General features: G+C 44.2%; 1 protein-coding gene across 1 annotated transcript; it reads left to right on the forward strand.

Moving 5' to 3' along the window:
* The first annotated feature begins 247 nt into the window (after positions 1-247).
* Positions 248-15,234, forward strand: LOC118368478 (ADP-dependent glucokinase-like). The gene is made up of 6 exons (XM_035752614.2): positions 248-890; positions 4,858-5,017; positions 10,593-10,783; positions 10,881-10,977; positions 11,156-11,292; positions 11,730-15,234. Exons 1-6 carry the CDS (start codon positions 698-700, stop codon positions 12,434-12,436), a joined length of 1,485 nt encoding a protein of 494 aa, XP_035608507.1. The 5' UTR covers positions 248-697; the 3' UTR covers positions 12,437-15,234.
* The last annotated feature ends 3,644 nt before the right edge of the window (positions 15,235-18,878 follow it).

Genomic DNA, 18,878 nt, shown 5'->3' on the forward strand with positions numbered 1-18,878 from the left:
TGTATGATGCTTTACGCTTTCGGGTGTGCGGAGGCTGCTGGTTTTCTGTTCTACTTGATAATGAATTGCATTCATCTAGTGTGCCAGGTCTAAATCAGTCCCTGATTAGAGATGACCAATAAAAACAAACCGAGTTTGAGGGCACTAGAGCATCAGGTCAATATAATGGTCGTCAGTAGTTACCACAGCCAAAAAGTCCGCCTATTTCTTAAATGTTTCTTTAAAATTTGATTTTAAACCCTAATCTTAACAACACTGCTAACCTTAAATTAAGACCAAAAAGCATTTATATTTTTATGGCCAATTTTGCCTTTGGCCCTGATAACTAGTGGAAACCCATTATAATGGATAATCAGTGGATCGTCACTATCAGGGGTCATTTGGACGTCCATTTAAATAGTTATGGTTAGGGCATTAGATAGAACAATGAGAGGTTTAGTTAATCTTTGGTTAGGGTTTAGGGTAGGGCCGTCCCAAGGCTCTCAGATTGCACTAACCAAAACGTGGCCTTAGCCAGCTACTTCCGCTTTCTTGTCACTCCCCCTCCGCAGCTTCCTGGGGCTGACCCTGTATTCACGCTTGAAACCAACAACACAACCGCCTCCCCAGGCACACTTGTTTTGTCAATCCAGTTTGTTTGCTCGACTCGTCGTAGCTGTTCCCTGGAGGACCGCTGGCCAGTCCACAGCCACTGGCCATGGAGCAAGGAAGCGGGTTTTCATTCAAGAAGTATGGGGCGGCAGCGTCCCTCGCAATGGTTCTGCTGGCGTACTGGTTCCGATCTCCGGGGGAGTCAGGACTAGATAACAGGCTTGACACGGTGCTGTCCTCCCTACTGCGGGCTGAAAGCAAAGTGGGGATGAACAACGCCAGACCCAGGGTGGCGATAGGTGAGAATCCTATATGACAAGCTAGCCTAGCATCAGTTAGCGAGCTAACGTCAGCTAACCTTAGTCCTTACTTTGATGCGCAGACAGGAGGGTCATCCCTACACACCAGTGCCTGTTGGATAGTATATCTTTGTATTTGTGTTGTTGTATTCTACCAGAGAAAGGACGTTAGACTTTCAGAAAAATATATTAGTCAAACTCGGCCACTTAACATTTGTTGGTACATTTTCCAAACGGTTAGGTGCATAATCCTAACAGGGTGGATGGAGGAACCTTACAGGTGTAAATTAGCAATAGCTCTGTGAGTGAGCTGATTGAGTTAGCATAATGGTGAACACTTGAACACTTTTAACTTCTCTATCAAATATATTTAGACATTTTTGTTAACTTTCTCTAATTTAACCTAACAGGGAGGAAATGTATGAGTGGGAAATACAGACTAACAACGTGAAAAATATACAACTGCGTGTTTTATATTTATTGAACTTTGCACCGTTTTTGCACAAAATAAATGACGACACTGAATGTGGTGTTATTGTAGGAAGGGTTGTTTTCTTAAAGGAGAATTACAACAAACTAACAGGGTGGAAAGTGATATTAGTGACACGCACATCTTAAATAAAATAATAAATACAGTAATCATTTAAAAAAAGTTATTGATGAGAGACTTGAACTATGGTTATTATATGATGAATTTGAACTATTTGTATGGCTTCTATTTCTGGTGGAAGTTGATGAATGACCCCGAGGGGACATAGCGAAAACGCCAACATCTACTGATTTTTTTTTTAAACAATTTTTTGCTTTGATGTTTAAACGAGTTTGGGATGGTTAATGTTTAGACAAAAAAATCCCTAACCGACAACCTTTATTTTATTTGCCGCGGATATAAAGTGCTCCGCAAGTCATGCTCATTAACAGTTGGAAAAAATGGCAGACAGTGAGTTAGGGAAGCGACAGCAGCGAAGTCCTCTATGGCAATGCTTTTGAGAAGTTAAATGAGAAGGTGATTAAATGCAAACATTGCGAGGTGGAATTGTGCTGCAGTACAGGTGCAATGCTCAAAGGGAGACCCAACCCTTTGATGGCATCAGTGCGACAATGATCAAATGATTACAGAAATGATTGCAGTTGATATGCAGCCAATAGTAGAGAATGTCAGCATCAATACCCTAATAGTATATCTAGAAGTAGTCTAAAAGATGCTTTGATGAAAAACCGTAAAGGCCCTGATGGAGAAATTGTACAATAATTGCACTGCAAGCACAAAGCGCAAGCTCTCAAAACACCATACGTGGCATTAACAGATTGTTGGACGTCTATGAAACACAATGTCATACCTCACTGTAACGAGCCATCACATTGATGAGAAGTGGGACATGAAGTCCCATATACTGACAACTGAGACCACGGAGGAAAGAGACAACAGAGAACCTAAAACGGCATTAATACCATTGTTGCTGAGTGGGTGGGGACAGCAGTCAGGTAAACGCTGTCTGGTTAGGTTGTGTGAAACACGTACTTTTATGATTAAAAAAAACAACTTTAAAATTCAAACAAAATGGCAGTTTAAACTTTTAAGATGTATTTTTTCATTTTTACATTTGTCACATCCCAATTCAAAATGCATAAAATTCCATTTCAAGATCGATATTTTTGTGTTAAGGTAAAGGACACCTGCCCTTATTGAAAGCCTTTTGGAATCTTACACTAAATAAGTGATATTTCCTGGGGACAGAAAAGGCACCGCATACTAGGAATGACGCAGGTGGTTTTTGCCTTTTTATGGGGTTTTGGATTGCATGAAAACCATCTGGCCAAGCAAGCACCAGCAGCTTTTTATAAAACCATTTAAACATATTTACAATTGTGGTTGATGTATCTCATTAGCTAGCTAGCTAGCTAGCTAGCTAGCTAATGAGCCAACAAATCAATGCAAATTACATGGTCTGATTATTTAGACTGTAATACACCCTGAAACTAATGCCAGCAAAATTGTGTACATGTTCCATACAAGCCAGAATGTACCCACAGAAAAGTATTGTTTACCAAACCTTTTAGAGTGTCGTTAGGTACATGGTTCAGTTTGGCACTGAGGTAAAGTGAGTGACTTTGCTGTCATTGTGTGTTGACACATTTCTGAATGGATTTAGCATGCACCTTGATTTATGGTAGCATATTTACGAAGCACAGAGTACTATAGTACATTTGAAGTCGGAACTTTACATACACTTAGATTGGAGTCATTAAAACTAGTTTTTAAACCACTCCACAAATTTCTTGTTAACAAACTATAGTTTTGGATAGTCGGTTAGGACATCTACTTTGTGCATGACACAAGTCATTTTTCCAACAAATGATTACAGACAGATTAATTCACTGTATCACAACTCCAGTCGGTCAGAAGTTTACATGCACTAAGTTGACTGTGCCTTTTTAAACAGCTTGGAAAATTCCAGAAATTGTCATGTCTTCAAAAGCTTCTGATAGGCACATTGACATCATTTGAGTCAATTGGCGGTGTTTCTGTGGATGTATTTCAAGGCTTATCTTCAAACTCAGTGCCTCTTTGCTTGACATCATGGGACAATCAAAATAAATCAGCCAAGACCTAACTTTTTTTTGCAGACCTCCACAAGTCTGGTTCATCCTTGGGAGCAATTTCCAAACGCCTGAAGGTACAACGTTCATCTGTACAAACAATACTACACAAGTATAAACACCATGGGACCACGCAGCCGTCATACCGCTCAGTAAGGTGACGCGTTCTGTCTCCTTGAGATTAACATACTTGAGGTACAAAAAATGCAAATCAATCCCAGAAAAACAGCAAAGGACCTTGTGAAGATGCTGGAGGAAACAGGTGCAAAAGTATCTATATCCACAGTAAAACGAGTTCTATATCGACAACCTGAAAGGCCGCTCAGCAAGGAAGAAGCCACTGCTTCAAAACCGCCATGAAAAAGACAGACTATGGTTTGCATTTGCGCATGGAGACAAAGATTGTACTTTTTGGAGAAATGTCCTCTGGTCTGATGATATAAAAATATAACTGTTTGGCCATAATGACCATCGTTATGTTTGCAGGAAAAATGGGGAGGCTTGCAAGCCGAAGAACACCATCCCAACCGTGAAGCACGGGGGTGGCAGCATCATGTTGTGGGGGTGCTTTGCTGCAGGAAGGACAGGTGCACTTAATAGATGGTATCATGAGGAGGAAAATTATGTGGCTATATTGAAGCAACAATTGTGGCAAAATGGCTTAAGGACAACAAAGTCGAGGTACTGGAGTGGCCATCACAAAGCCTTGACCTCAATCCTATAGAAAGTTGTGGGCAGAACTGAAAAGCGTGTGCGAGCAAGGAGGCCTACAAACCTGACTCAGTTACACCAGCACTGTCAGGAGGAATGGGCCAAAATTCACCCAACTTATTTTTGGCAGTTTGTGGAAGGCTACCCAAAACGTTTTGACCCAAGTTAAACAATTTAAAGGCAATGCTACCAAATACTAATTGAGTGCATGTGAACTTCTGACCCATGATGAAATAATTAAAATATTAAATAAATCATTCTCTCTACTATTATTCTGATATTTCACATTCTTAAAATAAATTGGTGATCCTAAATGACCTAAGACATGGAATTTTAATCTGATTAAATGTCAGGAATTGTGAAAAACTGAGTTGAAATGTATTTGGCTAAGGTGTATGTACACTTCTAACTTCAACTGTATCTCACTCCCCTCTGCCACTTAGTACATCTGTCAGAGTACTGGGAGTGTTACCTCTTACTCTGTATGAATGTTGGGGCAGGCAGGTGGGGCAGTGGAAGTAATTGGGGGGGGATTGGTGGCTGTGCTGGGGGCATCAAATGATGTTCTCTCTCTGTCTCGGTCTCTGAGATTCGGGGGTTGCTTTGTGATTGTGTAGAGTTAAATACTGTTCTCACCGTTTCTCTCTTCCTCCAGGTTTAGGGGGTTGTGTTGACGTCATCGTGGATGGGGTGACATTGCTGAATAAGATCGGCCTGCCGCCCACAGGCCAGCCTCTCCACCATAACTACATAGAGAATGCTGATCAGCTGGCACAGAGCTTCGCTTACTTCTTTGCCCCGGGAGCCGCCTCCGAGTAAGTGGCCAAGTTCCCTTGTGTGTGTGTGTGTGTGTGTCTTGTGACATTTCTAGTGCACAGTGGTATTGAACAACTAAAGGACAAAGTCTGTGATCCTTTACAAAGGCATTCGGTTACACACACACACACACACAGACACACACACAGATATGCGTTCCTTACAGACCAGATCAATATACACAAATAAATATTTTAGTAAATAAAGTGATAAGCACACAATAATTAGTCTCTACCATCATGTCTGCTCTTATTGATGGTTTTATGGTGTTGGAGACAATTGCATGTTCTCAGTATTTGGCTTTGGGATTTCAATTAAAAAGTAATAAAATAATTAAGGTCATATTTCATAATGCATTTAATTAAAACATTTTTTATTTGAAAATGAACTCAAACTGTGATACATTTTGTTAGATCTTCCTCCGTAAATCTGATACCCCAATTAAACAATAACGGGCATGGTTGACGCCCCCCCCACCTTTCTCCCGGCACTTATCATTCTAGCGTGTCTTCTTCAGATAGCATTACAGTTCATCTTCCCAACAGCACATGTAACTTTTGCCTGTCACATTTGATGGCCCTTGGTAATGTCCCGATTTTTTTTTTTTTTTTCAATATCCAAATAAGTACACAAGTCTCTCACCTGAGCTACCACCATTCTCTCGTCCATTTCTCCCACCAGTACACCAAGAGCATGAAAGAAGTTTGAATTGGATCTCTCTCCATGCTCACTCCACATGCGCTGTCTCAGGACTCATGGCGCACCCCTGCCGCCCGTACCCAGATTAATGGCTCGGACTCTGATTGGAGTGTTAAGTCACTGTTGCATTGAGCGCCTTTTGTTGCTCTGTCCAGCCGGTTAAGGAGGGTTTTGAGGTTCACACAGGGTTTGTGTGAATCTCAAAACCTACCTTGCATTAAGTGATACCTCACTCCTACCATGCATTAAGACACGATCTGATGTCACCTTCCATGATAACCTCAAGAGAGGACAGATCAGAACAACAGTTTAGTTCAAGTAATTCTGATTCAGGAAATCCAGAAAAGCATTGACTATGACAAATTGTTACATTCCACATTTTCTTAACATTATCTCTGACAAATATCAAAGCATAACAACATACTGTTACTGTTGAAACCATTTTCAAAATGAGTTCATACTCCCTTATTTTTCTGGCGACCTCTCGGAAGAGTTACCAGATCAGGGAGTTAGCACCCTAGCCCATGGGGAATCCCAACAATCCAGCAGACCCAATCTGGTGAAATTTTTATCAAAACAAAGACATCACAATCCATTTGGAGTAACTGTCAACATTTTTCCTTCTCTATGCAGACTGAACAAAATACATTTGTGTATTTACCCAAAGACCAGGGTCCCAGGGAACTGGTAGTTTCCCCCCTTTGAACACATGATTCACATTGCTAAATCAAAAAGAAACTAACTTGAATAACCAATCAACTTAGAATTACAACTCTTAAACTCCATAAGGAAATAATTATATCCCATAAAGTAATGTTAAAATAGAATAGAGACTGGTGTTTCTCATTCATTTTTATAATTAAATCCCACCTGTTTCAAATCATTTCTAGTGAGATTGATCTGGCCTCACCAGAAAGTCAGGTGACTTTCAAATATTTAACTCCCTTTTCTTTCCCTGTCCTTCCAAAACCCCTTTAAAAACATTTCTAACATTTCCATAATTCTGCATACCAAATTGAAAAGACACCCCAAAATAAATTTCCCAGTATCAACACCACTAACGCATATTCATAACTGGTAAGTTGTGTGAGCGTGCTGGGGTGTGTGGTAAACCGTAGGTCATAAACAGGCGCTATCTGGGAACCACTGTCCTTACTCCAATCATTAAATGTTTGTTTTAATACACCCCATCGTTTATTTAGCACGTACTAGACATGGTGACATTCTCGCCCCCGAGTCTTAACGATTCACAGGTCTCTCTTCCCCATGATTCTACATAACCACTGCACCACCATGTTCATGAACTAAAAAAAAAATGTAAAGTTAATTTTATGTTTGGTAAACCCCTGTGCTAATTCCTTGTGTCTCCTCCACCCTTTCGTCCATTCTAGAAATCTATTTCAGAATAAGACGACATAAAATGTCAAATCTATTTCAGAATAAAATTACATAATGTCTCATGAGATTAAAAACCTCCCAAGGTTTTCTGAGTTTGCGAGGAGTGTTTGGCCAGATAATTATAATTTGTTACGTCTTTAGAATCCATCCCCCTGGCATTTCGCCTAAGATTCTTCAACCCAAAATACTTTTCCCTTGGCAAATTTAGCCAATTTCTCATCATAAGGAATCCGCGATATTTAATCCCTGCCATCTATTAAAAAGTTATTTGAACCACTGTTGATCGAACGGAGGCTATGTAAAATGTTCCTGTCTCGCTGCTCTCGAGGATTTGTTGCAAACACTTGTATAGCAGCATTTCCTCCGACTGCAGCAGGTTCCAGGACCACCTTACACTCTTTCTTCCAATGCCCGATAGCTCCCTGTTTTAGTCCCACATCGATCACCCTACGCTTTTGTTTTTTTTCTCCACTTTTCTTTGTCTTACCTTGGCCATTGAAACCACTGTTAGTGACTTTCACTGTGGCCGTATTAACCCCTCGCACGTCTGCAAAGTGAGCAGAGTTATATTCCACTCAAAGCATCCTGCTCTATTTCATCCACTACCCCCGCAAATTGCCGTTTTGATCAGAGGTTTCAAACCTGCCATCAAAGCCGAAGTGCAAATTCTATCAATGCACTCCCGTACCGTCTTTTTGCAGCTGAGGAATCTACTCATTTCATTTCTATAATTTCTATACTCTTCTGTTGATAAAACGGCAACGTTAACTTGGATATTGAGCTTGCGATTTCTCAATGATGTCATTGTGAGTTCTTTATTTGATTAGAATTTTCCGTCAGTAGGAAAATGTTGCCCAATTTTTATCCAGTTTGCAAAATGTTTCCCATATTTGAGCCGAATTGGTAGAATGCTCGTGCGCTTCTTTCAGTGCCTCCATGGCTTTATTGAAATCCTCTAGCTCCGCTTTACAGGGTGAATCAGGGGCGGTCTGTCGCCATTTCAATAATTATTCTTCCGAAACCTCTCCCGACGGTGTCCAGGGTGTTAATATTTCTTCACTCCCGTCTCTAATATACACTTTCTATGAACTATTTTCCAAGGTAGCGCTACCCATTCCCCCGGGGAATGGTAATGGTATTTGTGCCTATTAATTGGTCACGGCACTTAATACCTTGTATTAGAACCAATGCTGTAGTGTCTGCGAATGTATTACTGGAGAATACTGATCACCTAAGGTCTTATTCCAGTGTTATGCCTCAAATATCACTGTTTTTGATAACACACATTACCAACATTATTCACACTTGTCTTCCTATTTCCACATAATGGTATGGTTCCCTCTCCCCATAGGGCATAAACCAACCTTTCTCCTTGGTGCTACTGCTGAGCAACGTAACGCAAACAGTGTTCGAATATCTTATTGCTTTTCTTTTAACCATGCATGTGGCTTTACTTCAGAATTTATAGGCAACCTTCTCATAATCCACATACACTCTAACTGCCTCACAGCTGGGACTCATCCCTTTTACAGATCTCACAGGGGAATACCTCTACTGGGGACATATCCTATACAGAACCTACCCTACACTGTAATGTCACTCATGGATCTCGCAGAGGAACCTCCACTCGGGACCTATCCTTATAGAGCCTACGAGAGGGTCGACCAATTTAACCGGAATGGCCGATTTAATTAGGGACGATTTCAAGATTTCATAACAATCGGTAATCTGCATTTTTGGACACATTCCATGGCCGAATACATTGCACTCCATGAGGAGACTGCATGGCAGGCTGACTACCTGTTATGCGAGTGCAGCAAGGAGCCAAGGCAAGGTGCTAGCAAGCATTAAACGTATCTTATAAACAACAATCAATCTTAACATAATCACAAGTTAACTGGTTGATACATGGTTGATAATATCACTAGTTTATCTAGCTTGTCCTGCGTTGCATATAACAATGCGGTGCCTGTTAATTTATCATTGAATCGTAGCCTACTTCGCCAAACGGGTGATTTAACAAGCACATTCGTGAAAAAAGCACTTTCGTTGCACCAATATGTACCTAACCATAAACATCAATGCCTTTCTTAAAATCGATACACAGAAGTATATTTTTCAATCCAGGCTCACAGGCAATATTAAACTAGGAAAATTGTCACTTCTCTTGCGTTCCGTGCACGCAAAGTCAGGGTATATGCAACAGTTTGGGCCACCTGGCTCATTGCGAACTAATTTGCCAGAATTTTACGTAATTATGACATAACATTGAAGGTTGTGCAATGTAACAGGAATATTTAGACTTATGGATGCCACCCATTAGATAAAATACGGAATGGTTCCGTATTTCACTGAAAGAATAAATGTTTTGTTTTCTAAATGAGTTTCCGGATTTGACCATATTAATGATCTAAGGCTCGTATTTCTGTGTCATTATATTCTAATTAAGTCTGATTTGATAGAGCAGTCTGACTGAGCAGTGGGAGGCAGCAGCAGGCTCGTAAGCATTCATTCAAACAGCACTTTCCTGCGTTTGCCAGCAGCTCTTCGCTGTGCTTCAAGCATTGAGCTGTTTGACTTCAAACCTATCAACTCCCAAGATTAGGCTGGTGTAACCGACGTGAAATGGCTAGCTAGTTAGTGGAGTGTGCGCTAATAGCGTTTCAATCGGTGACGATCTGAGACCTTGAAGTAGTTGTTCCCCTTGCTCTGCAAGGGCTGAGGCTTTTGTGGAGTGATGGGTAACGATGCTTCGAGGGTGACTGTTGTCGATGTGTTCCTGGTTTGAGCCCAGGTAGGGTCGAGGAGAGGGACGGAAGCTATACTGTTACACTGGTAATACTAAAGTGCCTTTAAGAACCTCCAATAGTCGAAGGTTAATGAAATACAAATGGTATAGAGAGAAATAGTCCTATAATAACTACAACCTAAACCTTCTTACCTGGGAATATTGAAGACTCATGTTAAAAGGAACCACCAGCTTTCATATGTTCTCATGTTCTGGAAGGAACTTAAACATTAGCTTTTTTACATGGCACATATTGCACTTTTACTTTCTTCTCCAACACTGTTTTTGTATTATTTAAACCAAATTGAACATGTTTCATTATTTATTTGAGACTAAATTGATTTTGTTCATGTTGTAATTGTCATTATTACAAATAAATGAATAAAAAAATCGCCCGATTTTAATCGGTATCAGCTTTTTTTGGTCCTCCAATAATCGGTATCGGAAAATCATAATCGGTCGACCTCTAGAACCTACCCTACACCATATTTACCTGGTTCTCGCAGAGGAAAACCTCCACTCAGGACCTATCCTTATGGAACCTACCCTACACCATATATTTATGACCTTAAAAAGCACTAGTCTCAGCACTAACACACACGCTTCTAAAACGTTTTCCTGGGCTTGGTTGTGTAACTCTTTAAAAGCTGTGGAGTTTCTACATTCTACATCCCCCCCCCCCCTCTCAGGCGGTTTGTGATAAATGACACCTTGTTCAGTCTGCTGGTCGAGGCATCCCGTGAGTTGCCCGACAACCGCTGGGCCATAGGTGGCAACGCCCCGGTGATGGCTGGTCGCATGGCAACCGAGGGCTGCGACGTGTTGCTAGGGGGGAGCTTCAGCCCCGACTTCGCTGACATACTGTCCCAGCACATCACAGGTACACACACACACACACACACACACAGTACATGCGTAACACCTCCCTCCTTGATGCCATCCCCCACCCACCCACCTCCCTCCCCCTCTCTCTCCAGTTGCAGGTAATGTGGTGGAGGAGCCTGATATCCATCTGATCCTGGAGTACCCATCAGGAGCCACCTGGGGCCAGTACACCGCCCGCAGAGCCAACAGGTGTGTGTTAATACTAGAGGGTGTGAGATGAACAGAGTTAGATTATTCATGGTGTGGTTGCATATCAGGACCTTCACTTTGTGTGTATGTGTGTGTGTGTGCGCGCGCGTGTACCTGTGAACCTATGATGTAGTCCATTATAACCCTTGCCCTGTGTCACTAACCTGTGTGTGTCCAGGTACATAGTCCACAGTGATGACCATAACCCGTACCTGGCGTCGCTTCAGGACTTTGAGGTGAAGCTACAGGACTTCCACCCTGACCTGCTGGTGGTGGGCGGGCTCCAGATGATGGACAGCTTCCCCTTCCAACGGGGTGAGAGGATACTCTGCCACCCTGTTCGCCAGCTTGTTCCCCAATTGGGAGGTGTTTTCAGAGCAGAGCTGGTTCCCATTGAGTGACAGACTGTTGGTATTATAGTGGTCTGTGTTGCTGTGAGGGAGAGAGTCGCGGAGGGAAGGATAAGAGAGAGCGGAGGGGAAGGCAGGGTTGGTTCCCATTGAAGTGCAGACTGTTGGTATTCAAGTGGATTAACCCTGCCTGCCTCTATTCAATAGCTCTGCTGCCTCAGTCACACAGGCCTCTAGAACTCAGCCGGCATAGGAAGCACGTGTGTGTGTGTATAGGGAGGGTGTGGGGATGTATCTAATGCTGTTTTTTCTTTGGCCAGGAACATGCCTTTGTGCTGTCAGACTGGTTTGACTACTTTGGATAAGTTCTCTCCCCCTCTAACAGCATTTCTCTCTCTCCAGGTGAGCGGGAAGCACTGCTCTCTCGGCTGGGCAGTCTCCTCTCCTCCTCCTCCCCTCGTACGGGTGTCCATTTTGAGATGGCCAGCTTCGTGGATGAGGGTCTAATGGGGGACCTGCTGCATCTGGTCCTGCCCCACGCCGACTCTCTGGGGATGAACGAGCAGGAGCTGCCCAACTTGCTCAGCCTTCTGAGGGGCTCTAACATCACCGTGCTCTCTGACCCTAACCCTCGCGTTGCTACCGTCCTCGACCAGATGAGAGCGCTCTACCGCCTGGTCAACCAGCGCTACCGCGACGCTAATGAGGATAGCGACATGGGCGCTTACGCCACTAGTGCCAAAGGCCGGCCGCTGACCCGGGTCCACGTACACACCCTGGCGTTCCAGGCCATGATCGTAACGCGCGGCTCCCAGTGGAAGAACACCATGTCTGCTGTGGCCAAGGCCTCGCTCACCGCCAACCGCCACGTGTGTGGCTCGCCGGACATCGACCCCAGCAAGGCGCGCCTCATCATGGACGAGTCGTTCTCGGTGAGTAGTAAGGAGGGCAGCCAGCGGATCCCGCTAGAGGAGACCAGGCCCGTCAGCTGCTGGGACGAGGAGGACTACGAGATCTGTGTGGCGCCTGTCCTGGTGTGCACCGAGGTTTACCAGACGGCCGGGGGAGGGGACAACATCTCTGCCGCAGGACTGGTGCTGCAGATCTGAGCCATTGATGGCGACGAACGGCTAACTCTTGACGAAGCGTTAGCTTAACAGGGGCGGCCAACTCTGCTCCGGGGGGGGGTGCACTCTTTTGCTCCAGCCCTATTCTAACACACTGAATTCAACTATACAAGATCCTCATGAGTATCTGATAGGTAGGTCCAGAGCAAAATCCAGCACACCTCGTAGCTCTCCACTAGGATTGGCCCCCTACCCCGCTGGGCTAACGCGCCAAAGGGTAACACAGAGAGCTATGATAGCTGGCTAGCTCTCTGGAGCTCCACAGACTCCTTGAATAAATTCCACGTGTGTTTTAAGTCAGTAAACCAAACGGACAGGAAGACCGACAACCCTTCCCATAACATGTGAAGACTTTAGGCATTCTGTTTTTAGGTGTGTTGATTTTTGGTTTTGATTGTTTCATGTTGTGTTGCCGGTGCAATGCTAACACAGGGTCCAGTGTGTCTGTGGCAGGGCCGAGCCTGCTCCCCTTCTCTCTCTCGCTCCTTTTATCTCCTCTCCCCGCTCTTCTCCTGAGCTCATTTCTCTCCTGTCCTCTCTGAGCAGTATAACCCGGGTGAGACTCACACACTCCAGACTTCTATACTTCCTGTCAGACAGACCGTGTCAAGACAGGCAGCTCGTTCTCTCATTCCGTCAGAAGATTGAACACATCTAATAATACTACCCATAAAACCCCCCTGGGATATATAGTATTTCCTCAACCAAAAAGAAAAAGTTTATTGGACACATTCAAATAGGTCCCTCCCTGTTCTGTTTAGTTCCTCGTTAATACACCCCTGCTGTGGGGTTTTCCTCAACCATGTGTGTGTCGGTCGGTCGTGCAACGGTCCAGACACGCATCACATATCCACTATTTTCCCTGTAGTCTCTTACATAGATCCATATCTGCCTTGGAGCTGTTATCATAGTTATTCATCCCATTCTCTCCCAGAATATCAACACAAAAACTCAACATTCCATCAGTCCCACTATTTCAGACGTTCTGTCCCTGTGTCCTAATCTTTTGATTATTTTTTTCCACAAGGGAAAGCCTTAGTTTGATATCTGTGACGTTATTTTTTTGGGGGGGTTCATGTAAACCAGATTTAATGCTGGAGGCATATGAGAATGAACTCGTATGTCTAGGTCTGCGTTCATACAGGCAGCCCAATTTGTATATTTGTTCACTAATTGATCTTTTGACCAATTCGATCAGCTCATTGTGCAAAATATCAGAATTGGGCTTCCTGTGTAAACACAGTCTATATAATTAGTTTTAAAAAATGGGTTTTTAATGTATATACATATTGTTGCTTGATGCCAAACTCAATCTGGCCTGTACATACAATCCGCTGTAATGTTGTCTTCGCGCTGATTTAATGATTGACAACAGGGAGTGCTTCTCTTATGTCTGTAATGTGAAACTATTTGACCCTTTACATGAGCATGTATTCTTCCCATGACCTCCTCACTCTGTATCATATCATTGCGTCACACGCAGAAACACATTAGGCCCTCCGGTTGTTTGAATGACTCCTGCGCGGGCCACGGACACTGAATGTGTTAACTGTAAGGCGCTTTGGCTAAAAGTCACTGCGAAATAATATCAGACACACGTTTGTCATTTTAAATGTACTTTTCTATTGAGAACGGCCCGTGATCTCATCTGCTGTGAAGGGAGACTGGGTGCATCCCAACAGTCTGTGGCTTTCTCTCCCTGTTTCCTGTATTTAATTAGCACCAACCTGCACATATCTCAAATCTTCATATGAGCTCAGATGAGAGGAAGCCACTGTACTAATGAGATGTAGATGATGCCTGTATTGCTTGACAGGGTTTCTCTGCTGCCCTCTAAAGGGACCTAACACCATGCCACTTCAAGTGTCCACCCCTCTGAGTGGCTGATCTGCAAGCTTGTGTGTGCGTTCCTGCCTGTCTGCGCCTGCTTGTCCCAGACATGTTATGAGTGAGTGTGCATGCTTGCGGAACATACTTGTGTGTGCGTTGCTCTGGCCATCTGACATTGTTGTCTCAGGAACTAGCTGGGCTGTTCAGGAGACATGTAGGCTCTGGGAGACCTTAAACTATATGTATGTGGACACCCCTTCAAATTAGTGGATTTGGCCATTTCAGCCACATCCGTTGCTGACAGGTGTATAAAATCTAGCACGCAGCCAAGCAATCTCCATAGACAAACATTGGCCTTGAAGATCTGTGACTTTCAACGTGGCACCGTCATAGGTTGCCACCTGTCTAACAAGTCAGTTTGTCAACTTCTGCCCTGCAAGAGCTGCTCCAGTCAACTGTTAAGGGCTGTTATTGTGAAGTGGAAATGTCTTGGAGCAACAACGGCTCAGCCGCAAAGTGGTAGGCCACAAAAGCTCATAGAACGGGACCGCCTAGTGCTGAAGCGCGTAAAAATGGTCTGTCCTTTGTTCCAAACTGCCTTTGGAAGCAACGTCAGCATAATAACTGTTCGTGAGCTTCAATAGGTTTGGAGTAATGTAAAGCTTGCATCCATTGGACTCTGGCGCAATGTTCCAACATCTGGTAGAAAGCCTTCCCAGAGGAGTGGAGGCTGTTATAGCGGCAAAGGCGGGACCAACTCCATATTTATGCCCATGATTTTGGAATGAGATGTTGGACGAGCAGGTGTCCATATACTTTTGGCCATGTAGTGTACTTCCAGATGGATTGGAGATTGGGTGTATCACAGTACATGGAAGAAGGCTGGCTCATAGCCACATGGGTTGGTTTATTCTGATTGACTTGGGAGAAATAAAGAAACACACATTCCATCTTCTGGTGTCTATCCTGTCTCTTATTTACAGAAAGTAATTTCTCATTCGAGCCACTGCCTGTTGCCACTGCCTGTTGACCCCGCTATCATCCAGAAGGCGAGGTCAGTACAGGTGCATCAAAGCTGGGACCGAGAGACTGAAAAACAGCTTCTATCTCAAGGCCATCAGACTGTTAAACAGCCACCACTAACATTGAGTGGCTGCTGCCAACACACTGACTCAACTCCAGCCACTTTAATAATGGGAATTGATGGGAAATGATGTAAAATATATATCACTAGCCACTTTAAACAATGCTACCTAATATAACGTTTACATACCCTACATTATTCATCTCATATGTATACATATATACTGTACTCTAATCTACAGCATCTTTATGTAGAGCAAAACATTTAGAAAGAGAGGGTCCAGATTGTCTAGCCCAGCTGATTTGTATGGGTCCAGGTTTTGCAGGTCTTTCAAAACATCTGCTATCTCTGGATTTGGGTGAAGGAGAAGCTGGGGAGGCTTGGGCAAGTAGCTGCGGGGGGTGCGGAGCTGTTGGTTGGGGTAGCCGGGAGGAAAGCAGCATGGCCAGCGTAGAGAAATGCTTAAATTCTCAATTATCATGGATTTATCAGTGGTGACAGTGTTTCCTAGCCTCAGGGCAGCTGGGAGGTGCTCATATTTTCCTAGCCACCGTGTTTCTACACCTGCATTGCTTGCTGTTTGGGGTTTTAGGCTGGGTTTCTGTACAGCACTTTGAGATATCAGCTGATGTACGAATGGCTATATAAATACATTTGATTTGTTTAGACATGGACCTCATCAAGCTAGTTTTATCAGTGACAGCACCAGTAGAGACAGACAATTTACTGGAGGAGTTTGCTGATGTTTTTACAGGAATAGGATTATTCCCAGGAGAATGTACCATTCACCTTGACCCAGACGCAACCCCTGTGGTCTACCCACCGAGAAAGATTCCCCTTGCTCTCCGTGCCCGTCTGAAGAAAGAGTTTGAGAGCGTGGAGCAATCTGACATAGTCACCAAGGTTACAGAACCGACTGACTGTGTGAAGAAACCACGCACAGGCAAGCTCCGAGTATGTCTCGACCCAAGAGACTTGAACAAGGCTATCAAACGTCCCCATTACCCTTTTCCGACGCTAGATGGCATCACATACAAGCTAGCGGGAGCACACTACTTCAGTGTCATGGACGCTAGATCAGGCTACTGGGCTATCAAGCTCACAGAAGAGTAATCTAAGCTCAACATTCAACACACCGTTTGGACGCTACAGGTTCTGTCGCCTGCCTTTTGGGATTATCTCAGCCCAAGACATGTTTCAGCGAAAGATCGACGAAGTGTACGAAAGCCTCGACGGAGTTGTGGCTATTGTGGACGACATCCTTGTCTATGGTCGAACCAAAGAGGAGCACGACCGAAACCTCAGCGCGATGCTGCAAAGGTCCCGCGAGAGAGGAGTCCGGCTCAACCCCGAGAAGAGCACAGTCGCGCTATAGAGGTCAGCTACTTCGGACATCTTCTCACAGAGACTGGAATAATGCCACATCCACAATAGATCTCAGCAATAAAATAAATGGAGCCACCAAAGAACCGCACAGAGCTGGAAACAGTGCTTGGTATGGTCAACTACTTAGCCAAGTTCACAACCAGCCTCTCCAATGCTAATGCACCCCTGCGTCAACTGCTAAAGCAATCCAGTGAGTTTCTCTGGGACAAGCAACACGACATTGCTTTCCAGAATGTGAAAGACTTGATCACGAGAGAACCAGGACCAATCCTTGCCTACTACGACCACAACAAAGAGCTCAGACACCAAATGGACACATCGAAGTATGTACTAGGTGCAGTGCTACTGCAAGAAGGAAAGCCCATCGGCTACGCTTCCAAATCTCTGACTGTGAAATCAACTACGCTCAAATCGAAAAGGAGCTCTACGCCATTCTGTTCGGATGTAAAAGTTTCCATCAGTACATATATGGACGACAAGTCATTGTGGAATCCGACCACAAGCCCCTTGAGTCAATTATGAGGAAACCACTAGCCGCAGCCCCGCCAAGGCTACAGAGAATGATCCTTCAACTACAAAAATACGACTTCACAATCACTCACCATCCAGGCAAAGACATCCCTGTCGCAGACACACTCTCCAGGAAGTTTCTTACCTATAAGGACAGCAGCCTCAGTGAAGGCATGGACATGCAAGTGTACACTGTGTACAGCAACTTACCAGTTAGTGACACAAAACTGAAGGAGATCCAAGCAGAAAGAGAAAAGGACTCACAACTCACACAGCTGAGGAAAGTCATACAGGATGGATGGCCTGAGGAGAGGAGAAAATGCCCTCAGAGCGTCTCAGAATTCTGGAACCATCGTGATGAACTATCACAGATCAACTGAATAATTTTCAAATGAGAGAGAATCATTATTCCTACCAGTCTCAGAGAAGAGATTTTGACAAAGATCCATGCTGGACACATGGGCATGGAAAAGTGCAAACAGAGAGCACGGGACATTTTGTTTTGGCCCAGAATGTGCAAACAAATAGAGGACATTGTTGGTAAATGCGCCGTATGTCTTGAACGACGCCCCTCAAACACCAAAGAGCCATATGTTACCTCACTGTATCCCAGACCAACCCTGGCATGTCGTGGCAACCAATCAGTTTACCTGGAACAACGAGGACTACATCGTAGCAGTGGACTACTACAGCAGATACTTCGAACTCGACAAGCTTCACAGCACCACATCTGCAGCTGTGATCCACAAGCTGAAAGCAGCCTTTGCCAGGCATGGTATTGTAGAGACTTTAATATCTGACAATGGGCCCTGTTACAAATCAAATGAGTTTGAATCCTTCACAAAAGCATGGGAGTTCATACGTCACCACAAGCCCACATTACCCTCAAAGTAATGGCTTTGCTGAAAAATCTGTGCAGATTGCTAAATCACTCACGGATAAAGCAAAAGCAGAGAAGAGACTCCTACCTCAGTCTCCTTGAATACCGCAACACTCCAGTTGACAACTTCAAATCACCAGCCCAGCTGTTGATGAGCCGCAGACTTCGCTCAATCCTTCCCAGCACCAACCAGCAGCTGCAACCTGAGGTCGTCAGCTACAAGGGAATGCATGAAAAACGTGCACAGAGACAACAACAACAAAAGCGATACTACGACAGGTCAGCTAGACCACTGCCACCACTGATCGACGGAGACTCAGTTAGAATCCAGGAGCATGGCCACTGAAAGCCAGCAGTCGTCATCCAGCCAGCTGACACTGAACGTTCATATCAAGTCCGCACCGCAGAAGGAGCGGTGTACCGCCGCAATTGTCGTCACCTACAGAACACAAAAGGACAACACGATGATGAGATGAACTGTTCCCCTGAAAGAGAACGTGATGGACTAAACACACACACACACAGCACAACATACACCATACTTACCTGCAACACCACAAGAACTGTTGACTGACACAGAAGCATGCTCAGCATCATATCGCACAAGGTCAGGAAGAGAGGTTAAGCCCAGAGCTGTCCTAGACCTGTGAAACGTCAAAGGGTGTAGGGAGTTTGACTGTAAACTTGTTATTGAAAGTTCACTTGAAATGCTTAGGTATTGTATCTGTTTGAAA

This window comes from Oncorhynchus keta, chromosome 35 (assembly GCF_023373465.1).
Source record: "Oncorhynchus keta strain PuntledgeMale-10-30-2019 chromosome 35, Oket_V2, whole genome shotgun sequence".
Lineage (NCBI taxonomy): Eukaryota > Metazoa > Chordata > Actinopteri > Salmoniformes > Salmonidae > Oncorhynchus > Oncorhynchus keta.